Source organism: Hydra viridissima, unplaced genomic scaffold, assembly GCF_058129835.1.
Source record: "Hydra viridissima isolate aposymbiotic clone 2 unplaced genomic scaffold, HvirCarnegie_v1 scaffold_14, whole genome shotgun sequence".
Taxonomy (NCBI): Eukaryota; Metazoa; Cnidaria; class Hydrozoa; order Anthoathecata; family Hydridae; genus Hydra; species Hydra viridissima.
Window position 1 is genome coordinate 9,133,322 of NW_028324313.1, and position 20,038 is coordinate 9,153,359.

The window sequence follows — 20,038 nt, forward strand, 5'->3', positions numbered from 1 at the left end:
TTGAGTTATTTTTGAACTAGTGAGCAAAAATTGGGTACTGTTGCTGAAAATCAGACAACAGTTAAATTAGCTAACTGCTGGATATTAATCCTGTTGTATTAAAACCACTTTGTTTAGCTAACCGGTCGGTGATAGCATCATCCAGCATTTGAACAGTTATGTAGAAAGACATTTCTACAGAACTTATTATAGAAGAAATAGTTTTAGTAGGTTTTTAGAAGAAATAAATTTAATAAGTTTTTAGGAATTCGACAAGAAATTGTCTTTCCTCACCTCCTACTGAATTTTTTGAACATGTCTAAGTTTGTTGAAATTTTAAACTAACGCCTGAAAACTATGAGGTTATACAATCAATTACGACATTTCGTATAGTGGCGAGCATGAGGTGCTTTTCTTTGGGTGTAATTACATCCGAAGAAAAACACCTGAAGAAAACAATCGCAGCTTAAATCTTTTTACTTTCAGACTGCAATAATTGATCTTTTATTTTCTTAATTTTTTTTTTTGTCTCAAGTTTAAACCAATATAGGATAAAAGTTGTCTAGACTTAAGCCCACTGTGCAACAACCAAATTACTCGATAAACAAATTAAATTTTCTATAGAGAAATTATTAAAGCGTTAGATTTTTTAACATGCTTTTTTTTAGCACTCGAGCAACTCAAGAGGGATTATAGATTAATTCCATTAGACGTTTCGTTTATGACAAAAGATGTTTTGTTAAACGAGAGAGCTTTAAACTGGCCATTTAAATTCATTAGAAACTGAAACGGCCTAACAAACACGGTTGATAAACCTTTCTATTTCGCTGTCTGATTTCTTTCTAACAAATTATGCTTAATTCTTAACATTTTTTCAAAAGCAAACTGTAATTTTTTTTATGTTATTTTTAATACGAAAAATATTAGCAAAACTTCATTACACAGATGCTATCTTAATTATTAAATGGATGTTGCTGGGTTTTTGTTTTTTTTTATAAAAAAAACTTTTGAGGGTCGCCATTTTATTCAAAGATATGAAACAAATGAGTAAAAAAGAAAAAACGAGCTTATTGATTAATCATCGTTTAGTAGAATCTTCGAAATTTCAACTTCACCTTGTTATTTATGTAAGAGGAATTATTGAAAGCCATTCTAACTTTGATTTATTGGATTATTAAATAATACTCAATTTCAGTGTAACTTGATAAATTTATCAATTGTTGTTGTATTTAATTTAAATTAAATTTTTGAGGTTTTTAATTAAAACGTCGTAAAAAAATGATCGAATTGGATCTTCGTTTGGCACGCAAAAGAAAATTTCTTTTTACAACAGGCTTTATCAAATAATTTCATGATACGTGAACAACGAAACGCCTTAATAGCGTTATTTGAGTAGCATGAACGTGTGAAACATCGAACACTTATTGCTGCTTGCATTCTTGTGGTTTATCCTGGAAGTAAAAACAGTTCGCAAGTTAACAGTTTACAAAATAAAACCAAATTTGTTTGTTCATATTAAAATAAAAAAATTTAATCTAGACAGGAAAGAAAACTTGAACATGATATGGCGAAAAGATTGTCCGTTCAAGTTAAGCACCGTCGTTCGGTTTTTCCGGTTATTAACGATTAATAACGAGTAAAGTACTTCTATACTTGTCATTTGAAAAAAATCAAATTTAAATAATTCATTAATTCATATAGTTAGAACACAAAACTATAAAATTCCGAAAAAAAAAAAAAAATTGCGGTACCTCGCATACCTAATTTTGTCTCAATCTTTCAAGACATTGCATAGAATGGCTATGAAAACTTATTTTTACAAATTTTAAATAAAAAATAACGCCGATGCTTTGTTTAGTATTGTAATGCGACGATTATTCTGTCTAGTTAATCTAAATAAAGATAATAAGATTAAACCTACCCCTGCAGCAGGTTTAAAGTCGGGATCATTTTCATCGTCGTCGTCTTCATCGTCATCGTTTTCATTCTCATCGTCACCCTAAAAAGAGTTTTAAGCGTTTAATAAACACACTATATTTAATTGATAATATCAAAACATATCATCAGTTATTTATTGACAACAAGTCAGCAGAAACAATATCATACTAACCTCTTCGTCCTCAAACTAAAAAATAAAAAGTACCATAACGTGAAAAACTTGAATTTTTTAAAACTTTTAAAAAGATTTTAATAGCTGACAATTTTTTTTTTTAAAAAATTTTAAAACAATTTATCAATACTTCATCATCACTATCTTCTTCTATAGCTTCTCCAGTAAAATACAAAACAGCCTACAAGAATTTAAAAATGAAATACAAGAAATTTAAAATAAATATAAAAACCTAATAAAACATAAATTAACAATTTAAATCAAACAATTCACCAATAATCAAAATAAACCTTATCCTGGATATTTGGTGTTAATCACTCTACATCTGGAAAAAAAATTTAACTTACTTTAGGAATCAACCTTTCTCTGAAAAAATGACCAATTTCAAAATCAGCAGCAAGGATAGCTTCAGTTTCTTCATCCTAAAACAAAAAAATAAACAAATAAAGAATATAAACAATATTACAATCTAGTAATAATTTTTTGAAAAAGTTTTTACCAGCTCATCTTCCTCTTCTTCAGGTACTAAAAACATAGAAAAAATCAATATATACCTTTAAAGCTGCTCAGACCATTATTAATATCTATATTATATCAGAGTTGATGTAATATAAATATTAATAATTTTTTAAAATAATTACTTTTACAATCAATATTAATAGTTCCGAAGATTTAAAAAAAAAAAAAAATCACAATTATACAAAAAGTGTTAAAAGTTGTGGGTGTTATAAACCAATGTCATTGAGCGTTTTTAAGAATTTGGAAATTTAAAGCACAATTTATGTTATTGGAAACTTCCTAGTAGCTTGACCTGTAAATTAACTTAAGATTTGATAACATAGCTTGAATCAAGTATTATCTATCCTGTATTTAATAAATTATATGAAATGTTTCCTTAGATTTAATTGAAGTAATCAATAACACTCAAGCAACTTTTTTTTCAATACAACAGAGCCTTTTGAAAAGTGACAAATTTGAATATCATATTTATTGTAAACAGAGATTTATTTCACCAAGTTATATTAAACTATTTTAATTAAAAATAAATAAACTACCTTCTGGAGGGTCAAAGAAGTTAAAGAATGAATCAGTTTGTACAGTTTTAGTAACAATTCGTGTTTGACCTCGCCCTTAAAAAAATAATCAACCTCAGATAGAAATCAATTGCAAAATAAAATTAAAAAAAAAATGTAAATAAATTTTTTTGTTAAAATGGGGAAAAATTCAATTTCATTGAAACATTAATGAATTACCCTTATGTTTCTGCTTCTTTTTAACCTGCTTTTGAGTAACATTTTTGCCTGGATTCCAGTCAATTTTACAACTATAAAAAAAAAAAAAAAAAAAAAAAATTCAATTATCATAAATATAAGTTAATAATGAATTAAAAGTAAATAATTTAATCATTTTAATAAATTTTAAACACTCAGTTTGATCAGGAAAGTACTACAATACAATCTCTATACATATTTTAACTAATCTTAATTTCAATTCATTAAGTATTGTCCCATAAAAGAAGCTTTTAATAACTGATGAGAACAGAATTTTTCTCTTAAGGTACCACAAAAGCTATAAACTGCCATAAAGTAAACATTACCCTGTAGAAGATACAATATCTGGTCCCTCAAATGAAAATGGATCATCTGCATCAGGCTCTGATTTCATTTTGTATGTTTTTGTTAAAACCTGAGAAAAAAATTATCCTAAATTGAATTTGTTTAAGCTGATTTGTTAAGAATTTAAAATTATTATCAACCTTAAAATATTTACAATAGCACTCATTAAGTATTTATGGATGATTCAAAATTGTGAATATTGACACATATCTTGTATCCTTTATAATGAGGACTTAATGTTCATAGAAAAATAGATCAATTAATTTGGAATAATAGCTGTAAGATCTATTTTTAAATTAATACAAACATTGATTAAAATAACTGAGTAAAAATTCAGGTTACTAACTCTTAAGGATTTTGTGTATACCATGAAGTAAAAAGGGCATAAGCCAAAAATGTCAGTGCATGTTTATTCATGTCAAGCAGCTGAGATTTATACATTTTATATAGCATTTTTTAAATCATGACTTATCAAAAAATTAATTAAATAACTTACATTATTTGTGAAATATTCATTTGGTGAAAAGACAAACTCCAGAACAAAACCCTGAAAAATACATTAAAAATACTTTTCAAATTGTGAGTTAAGTTTCTTAAATGTTGAGACCTTACATCAGTCTAAAACTTTATTTCCACATATTATTATATTGTAATATATCCTTTCACAGTTGATGCAAATTCCTGCATTTTTTTTTTTTTTTTTAATTATAAAAAGGATATGATGAAATAAACAAGCAAAAGAATACTTAACATATAGACAGGTTTTTAACAATATTTAAAGATTTAAGATATACTAGGCATGAACACTTGGCATGACAAATTCAAAAAACTTAACAACTTTTAAATATATACAATAAATATATTCACTTATATATATTACATATATATAATAATCTCCAATATTATTATATATTCCATACCATCCCTGAATCATCAGAGTCATCTTTTTTGCCAGTAAAAATAAGTCTAATATCGATGAGGTGTTTTAAAATAGGTTCATCATGCTCCTACAAAAAAATTTTTTTTCCTGATCAGAAATTACCACACCATAAAGAAAATTTCTAACACATTGAAAAATAATTTGTGGCGAAAAATACAATGGTTTATTAATCAATTGTAAGAGGTGCCATTTAAAAAAAAAAAAAGATGTAAACACAAGTCAGATGAGAACACTCATGATTAAGTGAAACCATGTTTTAATGTTAGCTTAAAAAATTTAAAACACAACACAACTCTGTGGCAATTTTACCATCCTTACAACTATGAGTGAAGTTAACAATTCTAAGAAAAAATCATACAAAAAATAGTTATAGAGCTAAACACTGATTAAGATTTTTCAAACTTAGTATTTATCCATACTTTATGAGCTCCAATACTTGAAGCCTTATTAAGCATAAATGTTTACCTGAATCATTTCACTAAGTATTTCAACATTTTTCATTGCAGTCAACCAAAATTCCGGAATTCCTTTTGTATTTTCATCTACTTTTAGGCTAGATAAAACCTTTTCAGCTAATTTTTCTTCCTCAGATTTTTCTTTTGGATTTTCTGCTACATTCTTCTCCTCTGCTTCTTCAACAACATCTTCTTCACCTGGTTCAACCCATTTAGATTCTTCTTCAGTAGGTTCATATGAAGCATTTACAATGTCCTTTCGTTTTTCATAGAGTGGCTTAAAGAGCTCAGCATACTTCATTTCTAACAAATGAGCTTCTTCATAAAACTTTCCTTCAACTTTTGCAAATTCAACCTGAATGTTTTTTAAAGCATTAATTCTCCGCTTTACACAATTTGGCAAAGTTTCTATATAGCCTGTTCCTTCTCCTACAAGTCCATTGAGTTGAGCTTGGACAGCTGCTAAGAGTTGCGGATTTTTCAATATCTCTTCAGTATTAAAGCCTGAAAAATTTAATTTAAGAGTTTAAATAAAAAAATTAAATACTTAAAAGGCAGTTTAAAGCTTGATAAATACTTTCAACATGAAAAAATGCTGTATTACAAGCTGCATTGTATTAGTAAAAATGTTGTATTACAAGCTGCATTGTATTAGTGTACTATGTATACCTTCTCCAGCATCCTGCCTCGTTTCAGAAGACATACTGTTGATGAATGTATCTAAAAAAAAAAAAAAAAGCTAAAATCAACAAAGATTAATTCGATTACTATCCAAAAATACAAAAGCAACTATGCATATAGCGAATGTGAAGTGAAGCCTATCTACTTTGCATGCGTTTTTCCCTTGAGCTTTTATATAAACTTCTAAAAATCATCAAATTAAATCTTTGAATTTATTTTCCATTTATAGAGTATTTACCTGACACCTGTAGACAAAAGTGGAGTCGATTAGCCTAACCTTCTGTCCAACTTACAGTGTTTTTAAGAGAAAGATGTGATCACGCTTCTGCTTAAGAACGCATGCGTCAATCATTCGCGCTCAGGTCAAAAACATTGCGTCGTATTGTAGACATTACTCCTCATTCTTTAAGTATTAGGATAAAAATAATGATAAAAAAGGGGAGGAAGGAGGTTGAGTTAACGGCGTAATCTTTTATTACTTGAAGTGATCTTTTATATCAATTAATTTTTAAATAATTGGTTAATAAAAATTACGTTATTGTAAACCAATTGGTTACGTTATTTTTCAATAAGGTTATTTTCGGTAGAATTTATAGTTGCTTTGTCAAAGTTTAGGATAGCACATAGGCAAAGGTTTTTCTAAACTTTTAGTCTTTTATGGAGTGAAAAGTCAAAAAATGTATGGCCTGGATTATATAGTCACTAATTTGGGACAGTAGTAAAGATTAAAAAGCGTAAATGTTAAAAGGTTAACATACATTATCATTTTACAAAAATCATTTTGTCAAACTGAATAGATTAAAAATCATCATTCTGACATCTAGAGTCTCAAGTACTAAATCACTGAAAAAAAAAAAAACAACGGTATTTTCTCACTAAAGATGTGCGGGTTTGTAAAAAGATGGTTTTAGTTCATAAAAAACGCGTGTTTACATTTTTAACGGATTTTCGTGAAAATTTGCCAAAAATGTTGATTCTCCAACAAATGCTTTGGTAAACTTTATTATGTAAATTAAATATTCTGAAGTAGGAATTATTGTTTTTAAAAAAGTCAGATTTTAATAGAAATAAAAAGCAAGATCCCTTTTAAAGTAAAAAACCGCTACAGCGTCCCTTTCCACCCGCTGACCCTGTTTTTTCCCGATCTGATTCAGACTATTAAAGTTGATGAAGTTGCAGGACCTAAGTCTAATTTTTTTTAAACCATCATTCAAGAGACTTCCAATTTCATCTGAACCTGAAAGTAATAAATGAGTTGGAGTTATACTTATTAGTTAACAATACGTAATTTAAAAAATTAACAATTAATTAAATAATTTTTTTGTGTTTTTGTTTCCTCGAACGATGTTTGCAACAAATCTGAAAATTACTAAAAATTAAGTACGAATCTTTTAACCAATTACTTCTTTACTCTGAAAAAACAGTTCCATAAGCAATTTGATAAAATTCTAACAATTCGATATTAAACTAAAAAGCAGTTTCATTTTTGGGAATAACCTTCAGTGTAAGCCATTCTTACACCATAAAACCTTTGAAATCAAAGTTTATTCTACAATAAGTTTCTTCATTACGAATGTCTTACTTCATAGAAAATAATTCTAAATAAAGTTTACTTTTTTTTAGAGAAATATTTATTTAAAAGATTTTCAGTTCTTTTCTGACAATTTCACAATCTGTCTGTTCAAGAAATTACAACATTTTAGAGAACTATCTTTTAAAAGTACCACCAGGGCATTTCATATTCGTTGCTTGGAAATCAGCATCTACATGCTGACAGATGGAGAAACCATTTTGGATGTAATATTCTCTTAGAGTTTCTACAACAACATCTATTTGCCCTATATTATATGAGGAATTTGCTATACAAAAGGATGTTGTGCTTCAAGTTCAATTGGAACCAACACCCTGCTGCTATTAAAAACATCTGCCATCTTTTTAGTTTTTTACGATGCTTTCTTTAATTTCGCATCTTTATCTTTTTTAGCTTGTAACGTATCAACTACTTTTCTTATTGAGCTTTTGTTTTTCAAATTGATTTTAAGCAGAATGCAGAAAATAAAATGGTAAAGGGTCTATTTTTTCGGAGAATATTGTATGGTTTATATGTATGTAGAACATAGTATGGTTCTGCGCAAGGGTATGAGATCTGTTTGCTTTTTGCGATTGGCGCCACTACACTATCACTGACATCAAATCCCATACCAGTCCCAGATAAATTTGTCAAATCCGCGTTATTTCTTTCAACAGATGTTTAATTGAACTTTAGAAAACTTTATTTTGCTGAGATTTCGTCAACCGTGAGATTAGTACTTATTATACTTTTAGTTAACTAAGCAACTGCAAATATGAGTATGACAATATCTACGAGATTAAACGATAGCACTGATGAGTGCATATATATATATATATATATATATATATATATATATATATATATATATATATATATATATATATATATATATATATATATATATATATATATATATATATATATATATATATATATATATATATATATATATATATATATATATATATATATATCCTCTACCTCATAAAATTGTTGATATGAATTTTTTTTTTCTCTGAGCCCAAAATTTTTGGAATGTTTTTTTTTTAATTCTGCTCTGATATTTCCGCTTTCACGGTTTTATATACGAATATAAAACCGTGAAAGCCCTAATATCAGAATATAAAATAATATGTATTTCTTTAGCTTTTATGTATACACAAGTAAAAATAAATAAATAAGATTTACATATTCATAAAGAAAAACTTATAAAGGATAAGAATAAAGTTAACTGCAACTATTTAAGTACAAATGGTGGAATGATAATATGTTAATCTGCTAAATATCTTAATCTCTCTCCTTTTCTTTTTAACTTATAAATTTCAATGAAAGTTTATGATCAATGCCTGTTTTACAAAATTTACTTTTTCTTTAATTTAGTAGTTGGTTTTCCTGTAATAGTATTTTGATTCTGCATTTCTATATTTTCAGATTTTAATAGTTTGGATAGTAAAAAAAAAGGAAACAATATACATTCATATATATATATATGTAAAATGCTTATATATATTTATATAAATGTATTAATTTGTTGTATTTGACAATGTGATGGAATTTTTGTTTGATGTTAATATAGTATTACCAAACTCAATTACTGTAATTTCAAGTTCAGATGTTACTGACTCCAGCAGTTCGCATTTCTTACCAAATAATAATAGGTATATTGTATTTGTTTTTTTAAGATAAATTTTTGATATCATTTAGTGAGCATCAAATGTGTTTTTAATGTATCATAGGAAATTTTTTTTCCAAAAAATCATTTATTTTTAAGGTTTTGAATAAATTTTTATGCTTTAAAAAGTAAATCAATTAGTTATATCAATTAAATATACAATAAACATATCATTTTGTGGGCTAAAAATAATATAAAACTTAACCTGATTTGCAGTATTTAAATTTATTTTAAACTAAAATAACTATTATGCCTTTTGTGATCAAAGCATAAAAGAAATTGTGATGAAACTTAGCAATAATATATGTGACTGTTTCATGTGGTGTTCAATAGTTTTAATAGAAATTTATTTTGTTATTCATCCTTGACTGATTCACTTAATGTTTTAATGCAATTTTACAGCAAATCTCTCTAAGGCAACTTTAAGGCTATTCCCTTCAATGCAAATTTAAGGCAAATCCTTTCTCTGCAGTGTCATCTACCAAATTAATACATGAGACAAATCAAAATAGACTTTTTTTTAAAAAAAAAATTGATATGTTAATCAAAAAAAGCCAATGCAGCATTGGTTAACAATAGATACCAAAAAATATCTCTTATTCCTTTAAATTTATCATCTTCCTACTTTAACATTGTCTTTTGCTTTCTACCTGGCATGATGAAGGACACCTGAAGGTTTAAATCTAAAATCATTTCCTTGTTTCTTAAGAGCTACTCTTGACCCCATGTTACTATATTGTAGAGTAACTGGTTTCTTGGTTTTCCTTTTTTCAGGCTTTAGTATTATTGCATCTTTTGTATGTTTGCTTTAATACTTTCATTTGTCATTATAGGTAGGTTTACCATTTCATATCCGAATATTTTGCAGTGGCAGAGTGTCTCCTTCATCTTTTTGCAATGATACATAAGTATTAATAGCATCTATTCTTTGGAGGAAAGCTGCAACTTTTGAAGTAATCAAATTTGATTTCTAGTATTCATGACATTAAGTAAAAAAAAAAAAATGATTTTAATAAATTGGTAGAAAAACTTTACCTGAAAAGATTTTTATTTTTAATGATTAGTACTTATTTCAGAATAAGTAAATAAAACATACTTACACAGTTGAATGGTAAACTAATTTTATTATTTAAGAAATAATTGTGGTCATATATAGGCTTAAAAAAATCAGTAATTTTAACAAAACAATTATTGGTTTGTTGAAATATAATGCTTTTGTATGATAAAAGCGAATGAGAGAATCAAAGTAAAACAAAGCTTAAACTTTTTGAAAAAAATATATTTGGTTTAAGTCACTCACACTCTAGATTGTACTATTTCCAGTTTCTAACCATGAGGCTTTCAGCAATTTAGTTATACATTTTTATATAATACATTTTTATGTAATAGCTAGGTAATAAATTTCTTTTTTGATATAAATGTTCCATTTTATGTATTATTTGATTTAGTTATAAATTTTTTTTTTAACTTTTTGTTTACTTTATACATACATACATTTGATGATATACTAATAAGACCTTTGATAAAAATAAATCCGTAAGTTGTTATATGACATAACTTAAAGGGATTATAACCCCCTTAAGACTCAAGGCAATATAACCCCCTGAACGCATTGGATTGGCGGATGAAATTAATCGGCTTATGATAGAGTATAAGAGCAGTGCACTAATCCATTCAGTTCAGAACCGTGTTCGACACCACTCTGCCCTGCGGAAGCCCTGCCGGATTCGAAGAAAACAAAATGGCGGATGATTCAATGACTGAAGAAGATGTCATGAAGGCTTTAGATTTTTGCTATGTTAAAGGCGGCTGTGATAAAAATAATGTAGTCGTTGTGGAAGAGACGGCCATTTTGTTTTCTTCAAATCCGGCAGGGCTTCCGCAGGGCAGAGTGGTGTCGAACACGGTTCTGAACTGAATGGATTAGTGCACTGCTCTTATACTCTATCATAAGCCGATTAATTTCATCCGCCAATCCAATGCGTTCAGGGGGTTATATTGCCTTAAGTCTTAAGGGGGTTATAATCCCTTTAAGTTATGTCATATAACAACTTACGAATTTATTTTTATCAAAGGTCTTATTAGTATATCATCATACATTTATATTTTTTATATTTATCAGACAAAACCAATATTATGAGCATTTGGGAAAGATAATTGATGAAATGGGTATTGCATCTGGAAAAGTGAGTGAGATTGATCTAAGTGCTGAAATTAAACTACTCTTTATTCTCCATATTGTATTGTATACTACATTGTAATTTTTGAAAAGCATAAATAATAATGAAATTTATTTCAGTTTGAATTGACATTTACTACGCAGTATATTATAGAGATTAGGCAAGCATGATTTAAAACATGTGGAATCTTTACTACGATGCTAAGTTTATCAAGTGAATTAATCACGAATTGTAAAATTTAATATAAATCACCCAAAATGGCAGATTTTGTGACAGACTATATAAACAAACAATGAAGAAACGGTACTAGACCAAAACATAAATATAAATGAGCAAATTATAATGCGGTACCTTAAGCACCCATTTAAAAAAGTAGCGTGATGTAGTCTAATATATTTTCAAATAGATTTAACATGAACTGGACCTCCTATTTTCTCAAAAGCCTGAGAATAATAATATTTATATCTTAAAATTGAAATAATACTTTATATATTTTAAAATTAAACAAAGTTGAGTTAAATATTTACATTGAATATGAAAGTATTAATTAATATCTTTGAGCTTTTGTCTTCCTTTTATGTATATCTTCAAGAATATCTTGATACAGCATCCAATAAAGGTCTGCTATCATCCTCTTGTTCCAAAAGCTTTGTTATCAGGTTTCTATTGTTTGGATATCCTAGTGAAAATGATCTCCTTGCTTGTTGCTAACTGTTCCAAGATTTTCTGGAAAAAAGTTAATATGAAAATGCAGGAAATGAAGTTTAAAGGACATTCCACATCCAAGATCATTAATAAGTTTCTTGACTCCATCAATGAACAAAGGGGACTTATTTTTTACCAGAAATAATTGTTTATTCTGGTGGTAGTGTTAATAATGTAACCCTTTTGTTTCTGATTCCCATTCTAATGGCATTTCTTGCAGTCTTTGGCAACTTTCGACAGATTTAAAACCTGATAACCAGATTTTTTCTTCTCAGTTTGTTAATTCAAAATCTTCATTATTAAAGCTAGGTTTTCTCTCTAACTTTATCTGTGATGTTAAATCCATGGAAGTAGTGACACTTTTGGTCTTTTTTGAAACTGTAAGTCTAGTTGTTTTGATATTTATTGAAGTGGGTCTCTGTGAAGCTACTTCAAATTAATTATTTTTCTCTCCTCCGTTTGGTCTGTAATGAAAAGCTCATCATCCAATTTGTGAGAAAGAAGTTCATGAAGTTACAATATTGTTTTAAAAACAAAAACAATATTGTAACTTGCAAATATTCACAAAAGCTTATGTGCAGTGCACAAGAGCTTTTGTAAATATTTAGTAGGTATAAGTTATATAAAACTTATGCAATAAGAACTAAAAATACCTTTTATTATATTCATATGTAAAAACAAGCATATTATTGATACAAAGAATACAAGTATTTAGAAAGTTTTTAACTATCCTGCCTTGTGCAACATATTTGAAAATGTAGATGTTTAGAGGAAATAATTAAAAATTTAAAGTTTCAAACATCTGGTAGAGGGTGATAATACAAAAAGGTTATTGTTTCCTTTTTTGCATTTTATTTTTGGGCATATATAACCATTTAAAAAAATCATTACATATTGCATTTTAGTTTTACATATTAATATTTAGTTTTGCCAAAAAATAGAAAAGTCATAGTGAATTATTTCTGGAGTTTGCTCAAAGAACAATACCAACTGATGTCCAACAAGATAGCAAAATTCAGAAATATGGTAAAAATTTGGGTTACAGAAGGTTACAGAATATTGTGAAAAAGGTTACAGAAGATTCTGAAAAAAGCTCTAAAAAAAAAACAAAAACATTTTAGCATTCAGACCACCTTCTTGGAGTAGAGAAAAAGCTGCATAATTCTTTTGGGTTTCATCTGATTTGGAAAGCATGAAAACTGAAAGTAACAAATGATGTTTTAACTATGCCAGCTGCTAAATCTGGTAAAGTTTTATCAGATGAGGTTTTAGACATGTTTAGTGACTTTTATCACGATGATGATTAAAGAGTTAAGTTTGTAACTTAACTCTTTATCATACAACCAAAAGCTCAAGCTAATCTAAATATCCTTCCAATTTTCTGTATACAATTTTAAATATGCCTTATTACACTGTATTAAGATTTAAAAGTAGAAGCTTTGTTAATCTCAGTTAATGATTACAGGATTAGTGATTAGCAATGGTAATTTTCACAAAATAGATAATTTCGTTATCACAGTTACAACTAATAATAAAATAAAGATAGAATGTCTTCTATAAACAATACATGTTTCAATTTCAAAACAGTGTTTTTTAAACTAAACATGTCTTAAAAGCAAATAGGAAGTTCTTTCTAGCCAGAGCAAACAGATTGGTTAAAGCATTATAACTGTCACACTACAAAAATTGTTTTAAAAAGGACTAGCCAAAATTCTAATTTAGATTATTTATTTTTATCTTTTTTTTTGTGCTAGGCACAGAAACTTCATGTGGCTGTTACAAGCTTTCTTAAGTTCAAATGTTCTGATCAGCATTTATATTTAATGAAAGACGGCAGCAGGTATATAAATATATATTAATTACTTTAAAAAAATGAAAGATGAAATTCTGTATGTTCTTGCTTATAGATTAATTTGTTGAACTTGAGTTTTACTGCAACTTTTTAGAAATAAATATTGTAAGGGAAGTTGGCAAGAACTGCTAGTTTTTTCAGTTGCATAGGATATCTCCCCTATCCTAGTTCTCCCAACCATTCCCTAGCTAGTTAAAAAGTTGACTGCTAGTTGTATGTTGTTGCGTGACATAATTTAAGTTTTTATTAGACTCCATAATTTTGTGACATTTTAGTGTTGCTGGTTTATTAAAAGTTGGTGTCAAGCAGCTTTTTCTTTGTGTAAGTTTTTTTTCTTTTATTCAATTTTTAAGCCATAAAAAAAGTCTTACTTCAACTTTTTTGTTTATTCTTTTTAAAAGAATATTCTTCTTTATTCAAAACCTTCATACTTGATGGAGTTCCCTTATAATATTCTAAAAATTGCAGTATGCAAAAAATTGAAAAGGAACAGATCAAATATTTTTGAATGCTTCAATAGTTGCTTTGATTACTACACTTCAAATATCTAGACAAATTATCTCCACAAATACTTTACATTAATATTTGGAGTAAAAAATCAGCTTAACACACCTTCAATATATGGTTCAAAAAATGATGCAAGTATAGTTTTAAAACCTTTTAATTTTAGGATGAAAGAGATGTGCTGCACGAATGCCGTCCACTTTGTGTTTTAGACTTTTACATTCACGAGACAAAACAGCGCAGTGGTTATGGCAAGAAATTATTTCAACAAATGCTAGAGGTATGCAACATTTAATTGTATAATATATGTACAGAATTATACACTGAAGTTTTATGCAAAATATCAATATATTGTATTCATTGTTTGCTTATATCAAATAAAAATCTTTTAAATTGAATGTGTTTTGTTTAATGGAATTAAAGCAGACCTTACCATGATTAGTGTTAAGAAAATAAGAGTTGGGTTATGTTTTAAAATAACAACCTCTCTTAATCTTGTTATCTGAGAATTCTTTTTAAACTTTCCTTTTACTTAAATTGAATTTTTATTGAATTACAAGTTTAACAATCCTGTTTGTGCTCTTCTTATGTTTGGGTTAAATTCCTTATTTTACGTGTTTTACATAGTAATAAGAACGCTATCTTTAGAATGAGAAAGTATCAGTGCATCAACTTGCAATTGATCGACCTTCACAAAAAATGCTTGCCTTTCTTGCAAAGCACTTTGGACTAAAAAATCCTATTAATCAGGTTAAATATTCTTCTATTACAAAAAAATTTCTTATCTTTTTTGATGATTTATGTCTTTTGGTTTTATTTTGTCTTTTTTTATTGTAGCATTTTATGATTTTTTTTTAATTTGAAAATATTTAAAAAAAAAAAAAAAGTCTGCGCGATGTAAAAATAATACAATTTAGAAAACTTGAAAAATTCACCTTTATGAAAATTGTGTTAAATTTATAACCAGCGTACTTAAGTTTTACCACTTCCTTTAAATTTTCTTTTTTTGTTTTACTTATTTTCTTGCCCCACATTTTTTCACTGAATCTTAATTTTTGCATTAATCTATTTTGTATTAATTTCCTACCCTAACCTTTTACGCTACATACTTTAAAATCTTTTTTTTTCTCGTTTTTTTTTTTTTATGTAAATGTCAGAATTTATCTTTTTCGTTTAGATAAACAAATTTGTTGTCTTTAGAGATTTCTTTCTAGATCTTGCAGGTTCATTTTTAGTTGTAAATGTGTATTTATGTGAATAGTATGTATATATCCAAATTTTTAGCAAAAAATAACTTTTTAGCCAACTTTAATTTAAAGCCTGAAAATTCAGTTTTCAAAGTTTTTTGCTGATTTCTCGTGTTCTCTGTTATTTTTTCTTTTTTGTTCTTTTCAGCTTTATAATACTTTTAAACATTTTCTTCGTTGTTTAATTTTTCCAAACTTTTTTTATCTATCAGTCAAGAAAGAATCAGACAAAAACAGAAGAAAAAGTGCTCCCCCGCTGGGAAATTATGGTACTCCAAAAGGTATTTAGCTGCAAATAATTATGATAATGAGTGTCAATTTAGTTTAAACAGTAAATAAGCAAATTTTTTAATCCAAGCAATAATTTTTATGTATTTTTAGCGGTTAAAAGCTTTACTTAAATAAAGTTTTATGTTTAGAAACACACCGCCAAGCTACAACGTCTTCATTCTTTCATGGTTCTAATTCACTGAACTCAGATGTTAATGCCAAGAAGTTTTGGTATCAAAATACCGAATCTGTTGTTCTTAAAAAGAATGATTTTATTCCAAACAAAAGTTATATGAATAAAGACACATTCCAGCAAAGGTGAGTTTAAATTATGTTGTATTAGAAGAAATAGTGCAGCCTATGCAATTAAACATTCTTCCACAAAAATGTTTTCACTGAAGAATATCTGTATTTATTTATTTGTTAACTACCAATATTCCATTTATCTGTCTGTTTTGACTGGATATCGGTTTATGAAATCCTGTATTACTATAGGAAATTTTTATATAGGACATATAGTCGTCATTCTTTCGGAGAGAAAGACTCAGTTGGACTTACAAAACCGAGACAAATGTTGAGCGAAAGCAGTTCTCTTCTGGAATCTAGAGTTAAGTCACATGACCTTCATGATGCTCATTCCCCTTCTGTCGGTGTGACGCCAGTAGATAGTCCTGGGACCAACCAAACGAAGAAAAACGAGTAAACTTTCTAAACTTCTTGTTCTACTTGAAAACGGGAAAAGCTCGTGTTGATCTTCCTCTGTTGTCTTCACTTATTGCCATTCTTTTTTTTTTCTCAGAGTATTTTTTCATAATCCGTTTAAAAGTCTTTGTTGTTATTGCATGATAACAGTCAAAATGTCTGTTATATATTTTGGTACTTCTTTTTAGATATGTGAATGCAGATGGGAATTACAGTATCAGTGCTATATTGAGTAACAACAAAATCAGTCAAAATGAGTTTGGTACAAGCTGGAATGTTCTTGGTGTTCCGTCCAAGAATTACGCGTATAAATCTCAGTTTAAGTGATTCTCAATGCTTGTTATCATCCACTCGTTTTATTGGCACTTTTTCTGTGCTACTTAAGCAATTCTCGTGTGAACTAATGCTTTCTCACCTTCAAAGCAAAGTGCTACTTAAGTGGTTCTCGTGTGAATGCTTTCTCACTGAAGATTTCTTTCTCACTTTCAAGGCACATGTTTGTGGTGTTTGGGATTATTGAGAATAATTGTTTTTATTTAAATCTTTTTACTGCCTGATATTTTGCATATTTATGAATTATTTTACAAGTTTTTAAATGACATTCCAAAATTTCGATATTGTAACTGGATTAAAAACGGTTTGTACAAAAGCAATAATTTGTTTTTGTTTTTTAACAATTTTCTAGTTTAAAAAGACAATTTAGGTCTGCTGTCTGAGATTAGGAGATTAGGAGATTAGTATTACTAACGTCTACTTGGCATTTCTAATGACCCTTTTGTTCGAGGGTGAGTCCCATATTATTTGGGTTTGCTTCTGCCTAACGAAAGTATAGTTAGTCATCATGCGTTATAGCTTACTGTCTGCCTTTGGAGTTATACTTACTCCGGCCAGAAATTAATCTAAGGACTGTAGTCCCAGAGTTGGCCTTTTCTTCCTTTTATTCCACTTTTAGGAAGCTTGCAAAGACTGTAGCACATAGTTTAAAGAGTATAAATATGATTATATCAAATTATTAAGAGTATGAATATGCATCATATCTAGTCATACCACATGTATAAAGCTATAACTGTAAAGGTTGCGTTGAAAATGTTTTTTTACCAGGCTCTGCTATTACACACGCTTGTCAGCTAGCCTGCAATCTCTATATGTTAATACGTAGAAACATTAACCGTACAAAGCAAATCTTTTTGTTTTATGTGGTTAAAATGTAGAAACATATTAGCACATAGAGATTTAGAGGTTAATATTTTTTACATATTAACCGTATAGAAACAAATTCGTTTCAAAAGATAAACATAGAAACGACAATTTAACTCTATTATTCATTTTTGGATAACGACAACCTTTTTTTCTTTTTGAATTTTAAAATTAATAGTAGCACGTTAATTTCTCGATTAAAAAGCAAGAGTCACAAAATTGTGTGAAATTTGACGAGTACAATTCTTTACAGAGATATTTAATTCCAAAATTAAAAGTAATTATACGTGACTACGAAATTTCGGAGAAAAATCACAATATACTTTTGGAGCTCGTTCAAATAAATTTTTTTTTTTTTTTTTTTTAAATAATTCAAAGTGACACTAAAAAATGTCTTCCAATGATCTCTACATGTTTCTTTAAATGATATGAATGTTAAGGTGCGCTCTCCGTAAAAGACCAATTTAAAGACAGACGCTGATGGTATAAAAAATAGCAAATATTTCTAATATTTCAAAAACGTATTTTAATGAAATTTTTTAATTTATTCAGGATAAAAAAAATTTGAAATTAAGCATCTATAATGGAAAATGGAATTGACAAAAATGGTCTGTTGTGAGTGTTATGCATGAAATTTAAGAGGCTCAAGACAGAAGCACACAGTAGATGAGTGTTTTAAATTTATGGAAACAAGATTCCATCTTCCATTAGAAGTATTTAACAAACTTCCAACAGAACAAACATCAACTAACATTTTTCAGCTTGCGGGATATATTGAAACCAATAAACATAAAAGAATCTGAGCGAAGTAAATGGTTTAGGTAGAAACAGAATTTGACATCATGTAGATAAGGTGAAAAAACTTATTAAAAAAGGGGTTAGGTTATACTTTATGCCTTGTTAAGTAAATACCGAATCAAGACCACTAACTTCAACGAATATTGTACTGATACTGCTAAATTACTGGTAGAATATGGTTATTTTTATGTGTCTACACTAGTTCATAAGTTGGTGCGGCCATATAATACCAATCATGGTGCCAAATTCATTGCAAATATGATCGTTCCTATTAAATAACTATCAAAGAAAACTCAGAAGGCTCAGAATAAGTACTTGAAGCAGTATCGAAAAATTTATACCAGAAAAACATCAAGACAAGACTCAAATAGGATTCACTTAAGTCTGCTTCTTTCGTCTTCAGAACCCTTTATTTCTTCCCTTCGATAATCATCAGCGGTGATCAGAAATAAACTTAGAGATGAAGCTGCTTTATAAGTAGAGGTTGCTTGCTACTTAGAAGACGATTCGGAAGATCCGGAGAAAGTGTAAACACAAGAAAAGGAATTGAATTTTTTCATAGAACAAAATTTTTTTTCACATAAAAAATATAAAGAGAGGTATGAAGCATTTAATTGCATACAGGTCCCTGAATCAAAAGATTACGAAGCCGTATTAATGCGTTAAAATTAAGATTACGAAAAAAAAGATTACGAAGCCGTATTAATGCGTTAAAATTAAGATTACGAAAAAAAAGATTACGAAGCCGTATTAATGTGTTAAAATTAAGATTACGAAAAAAAAGATTACGAAGCCGTATCAATGTGTTAAAATTAAGATTACGAAAAAAAAGATTACGAAGCCGTATCAATGCGTTAAAATTAAGATTACGAAAAAAAAGATTACGAAGCCGTATTAATGTGTTAAAATTAAGATTACGAAAAAAAAGATTACGAAGCCGTATTAATGCGTTAAAATTAAGCGTGACATTAAAAGATATCGAGCATTTGCATTTGTTTTTTTTATCTTTTCATGATTGTCCCTTAAGGTTACACCACTTTTTCAAATACCGTATGAAAAAAGTATAAAATTACAATGTTTACTGTAATATAATTAATATTCATATTAAAGTTAAAAAAAAAAAAAAATTGCATTTACATTTTTAAAAAAAGTTGCGCTTTATGTGAAACCCATGCTTCATTTTAGAAAACTTGTAATTTTTTAATCTAAATTTCAAAAATTAAACGCTTTAGAGCAACCAATAGCTAATCTCTCCTCCCAGTCAGACGACCCAGGTGATCAAAAAATCTTTTAAAAAGTTTCTACCTCCTCAAGTAACCATTTACATTTTTTCAAATCGTACTTTTAAAACATTCGTTACAAAATATACAAACGTGATATGATTTTACTCATACATTCAACTTTTATAAAGATTTTAACTTTTAAGATACAATTTTTGCAAACGTGAGAGAAATTCTAATACAATATCAAATCTCGTAGTTAAAATAATTCTAACGATAAAAATACGTAACACAAAAGTTCATTAAAGTGGTGTAAAAAAACCTTGTTTTCTCAAAA

General features: G+C 28.1%; 2 protein-coding genes across 3 annotated transcripts; one reads left to right on the top strand and one right to left on the bottom strand.

Annotated features, from left to right (window-relative positions):
- Window positions 1-1,168: 1,168 nt before the first annotated feature.
- Window positions 1,169-6,157, bottom strand: LOC145180932 (nucleosome assembly protein 1-like 1-A). Its single transcript, XM_080055900.2, has 14 exons — window positions 6,020-6,157; window positions 5,770-5,820; window positions 5,111-5,604; window positions 4,626-4,712; window positions 4,202-4,252; window positions 3,687-3,775; window positions 3,343-3,413; window positions 3,145-3,219; window positions 2,589-2,614; window positions 2,437-2,511; window positions 2,220-2,270; window positions 2,090-2,104; window positions 1,901-1,978; window positions 1,169-1,430 (listed from the first exon to the last, which is right to left on the bottom strand). Exons 2-14 carry the CDS (start codon window positions 5,801-5,803, stop codon window positions 1,401-1,403), a joined length of 1,176 nt encoding a protein of 391 aa, XP_079912026.2. The 5' UTR covers window positions 5,804-5,820; window positions 6,020-6,157; the 3' UTR covers window positions 1,169-1,400.
- A 2,603-nt stretch (window positions 6,158-8,760) lies between these two features.
- LOC145181458 (alpha-tubulin N-acetyltransferase-like) lies at window positions 8,761-17,139 on the top strand. Of its 2 annotated transcripts, XM_090071709.1 has the most exons (12): window positions 8,874-9,012; window positions 9,860-9,979; window positions 11,149-11,212; window positions 13,666-13,751; window positions 14,039-14,084; window positions 14,434-14,547; window positions 14,916-15,017; window positions 15,445-15,490; window positions 15,727-15,795; window positions 15,934-16,102; window positions 16,295-16,483; window positions 16,675-17,139. In XM_090071709.1, the coding sequence occupies exons 3-12, from the start codon at window positions 11,192-11,194 to the stop codon at window positions 16,811-16,813; spliced, it is 981 nt and encodes a 326-aa protein (XP_089927835.1). In that variant the 5' UTR covers window positions 8,874-9,012; window positions 9,860-9,979; window positions 11,149-11,191; the 3' UTR covers window positions 16,814-17,139. The 2 variants fall into 2 exon arrangements, with proteins under 2 accessions (XP_089927834.1, XP_089927835.1); XM_090071708.1 differs by lacking the exon at window positions 9,860-9,979 and having other exon boundaries at window positions 8,761-9,012.
- The last annotated feature ends 2,899 nt before the right edge of the window (window positions 17,140-20,038 follow it).

Coding starts and splice junctions, on each gene's coding strand:
- LOC145180932 (XM_080055900.2), bottom strand. CDS start 5,803: ATGTCTTCTGAAACGAGGCAGGATGCTGGAGAAG. Junction 3,220..3,342: donor AAAGAAGCAGAAACATAAGG/GTAATTCATTAA, acceptor TATTTTTTTAAG/GGCGAGGTCAAACACGAATT. Junction 2,615..3,144: donor CTTCTTTGACCCTCCAGAAG/GTAGTTTATTTA, acceptor CTATGTTTTTAG/TACCTGAAGAAGAGGAAGAT.
- LOC145181458 (XM_090071708.1), top strand. CDS start 8,903: ATGGAATTTTTGTTTGATGTTAATATAGTATTACCAAACTCAATTACT. Junction 9,013..11,148: donor TTCTTACCAAATAATAATAG/GTATATTGTATT, acceptor TATATTTATCAG/ACAAAACCAATATTATGAGC. Junction 15,796..15,933: donor AAATTATGGTACTCCAAAAG/GTATTTAGCTGC, acceptor TTTTATGTTTAG/AAACACACCGCCAAGCTACA.